The sequence below is a fragment of the Gavialis gangeticus genome, unplaced genomic scaffold, assembly GCF_001723915.1.
Source record: "Gavialis gangeticus isolate Ggan-Ray unplaced genomic scaffold, GavGan_comp1, whole genome shotgun sequence".
Classification (NCBI taxonomy): domain Eukaryota; kingdom Metazoa; phylum Chordata; order Crocodylia; family Gavialidae; genus Gavialis; species Gavialis gangeticus.
The window spans coordinates 12,879,128-12,880,854 of NW_017728996.1; the positions used below are offsets into that span (position 1 = coordinate 12,879,128).

Consider the following 1,727-nt stretch of genomic DNA (forward strand, 5'->3'; position numbering starts at 1 on the left):
AGCAGAGACCCCGGTTGCTTCTCCAGCGGCAGTTCTAAAGGACAGGTCTGCTTCTTAGGTAAAGCAGTAATATCCACTTTACACCTAGAAAACCATTGACATGGATTAATTTAAAAAGAATCATTTATGTGAGACAAAAAGCAACAGTTTTTAAAAAAGAGCCATTTCCACCCCTATTAATAATAGAAGAACACAAAAAAAAGGCATAAAGGAAAAAAAAAATAATGTGCAAGTGAACTATAGCCCAGATCTACAAACATATGTAGGCACCCAACTCCCATTGCTTTTTCTAGAAGTAATTACAATTGATTTTAGTGGAGGCTAGAATCCAAGGGCATAGATAGATGTAACAATTATAACAATATCAAAGGATACCAATATTAACTGTCACCGCTATCTACATGGCTCTGTAGTGAGTCAAGTGTAGCAGAACCGTTCCACTTTATTCCCACTTCATTCAGGATCAAAATACATGTTATTTAGCTGGCTTGTATCACCACAGGATGGTGCAGAGGTGATGGTTACATCGCTGCAGCAGATGTGTACTCCTACACAGTAGTGGCAGTTCTCTTTCCCCTTTTAAAGTGGTACCAAGGTACCGGATCGGAGTTAAAGGTTAAAAATCTAAACTTATTTTTCACTGCTGGGTTTGTCTGTTTGTGCTGGAAGAATTGCAAAAAAAAAAAAGACAGACAGACAAGAAACAAACAAAAAACAAACCACATGAGCAAGACTACTTAGTTTTCATTTATTATCAGTTTTACTTTCTGGCTCTCCTGCACTAGCTCTGGGCTTGAATGATTTAGGTAACAAATTCTGCAGCGGAGAAATTTAAGTCTAACTTTTTTCTCCTCCCCCCCTGCAAAACTCCAGCATTTTTAATGACTTTTCAAAGCTCCAATTACTTTTATTGTGATTTGGGGGACAAGCACAACATCTAAATGTTGAGCCGAAAAACAACCAGCTTCCTTAAAGTCGCATCCTCCATTTTCTGCTACATTATACTTTATGCCCCGATCTCCTTTACAAACCTTCCTAGAGCTGTGCTTTTAGTATATTGTTATACTTCCCAGGGGGGCAGTGTGGCTTGCAGGTATCCTCCAGCTCATAATGCACATTGTTATAGTCTGTGACACTTTGAGAAAAAAAGAGAAGAAGAAAGCATGTATCGCGAAGAGACGACAAAACAGAAACCAAGGATAAGCAGGCAAGTGTTCGCTAGATAGACAGTTGAATCAGAAGCAAGTGGTCAAGTGCACGACTTGTTCACAGTCTAATCACTTAACTCAGCTAAATGCTTTCTATTTGGAAGGCCAGTAAATGGAGTGGAACTTTCAGGAAGCTCTGCGGGTTTTGGCTTTTAAGAACAGGCTGAACAGAAAGTTTGTGGTTTTTAACAAAAAAAGGTAGGAAGGGAAAGCTTTGTTTCCATGGTACAGGGGGAGCCGCAGTTCTCAAAGGGATGCAGGATGGATGATGGAGAGAGAGTTCTTGCTACGCTTAATGCTTGCCGACAAGTTTTTATTTAAACAAAACTTGTTAAGGTGCTGTCTTAATAGGCAAAAATTCCACAGGGTTCTCCCAGGTGAGTTTCTTCCGGGTAAATGGTGCATGCACTGCTCCTGATTGATCCCATTCCAGTTGTAGAGCTGGAGCAGTTTGTACCCATCTGCTATAAATTGCATGCTTTCCGCTTCTTAACAGCCTATTTTCTGTGAATGTTCGGG

General features: G+C 40.1%; 1 protein-coding gene across 3 annotated transcripts in view; it reads right to left on the reverse strand.

The window, feature by feature from the left end:
- Nucleotides 1-1,727, reverse strand: part of MCTP2 (multiple C2 and transmembrane domain containing 2) — a 235,120-nt gene that overhangs the window by 109,950 nt on the left and 123,443 nt on the right. For all 3 annotated transcript variants that reach the window (XM_019504031.1, XM_019504030.1, XM_019504029.1), the window contains one exon: nt 44-84. In XM_019504031.1, coding sequence (XP_019359576.1) covers nt 44-84 — 41 coding nt within the window. The remainder of the gene's footprint in view (nt 1-43; nt 85-1,727) is intronic.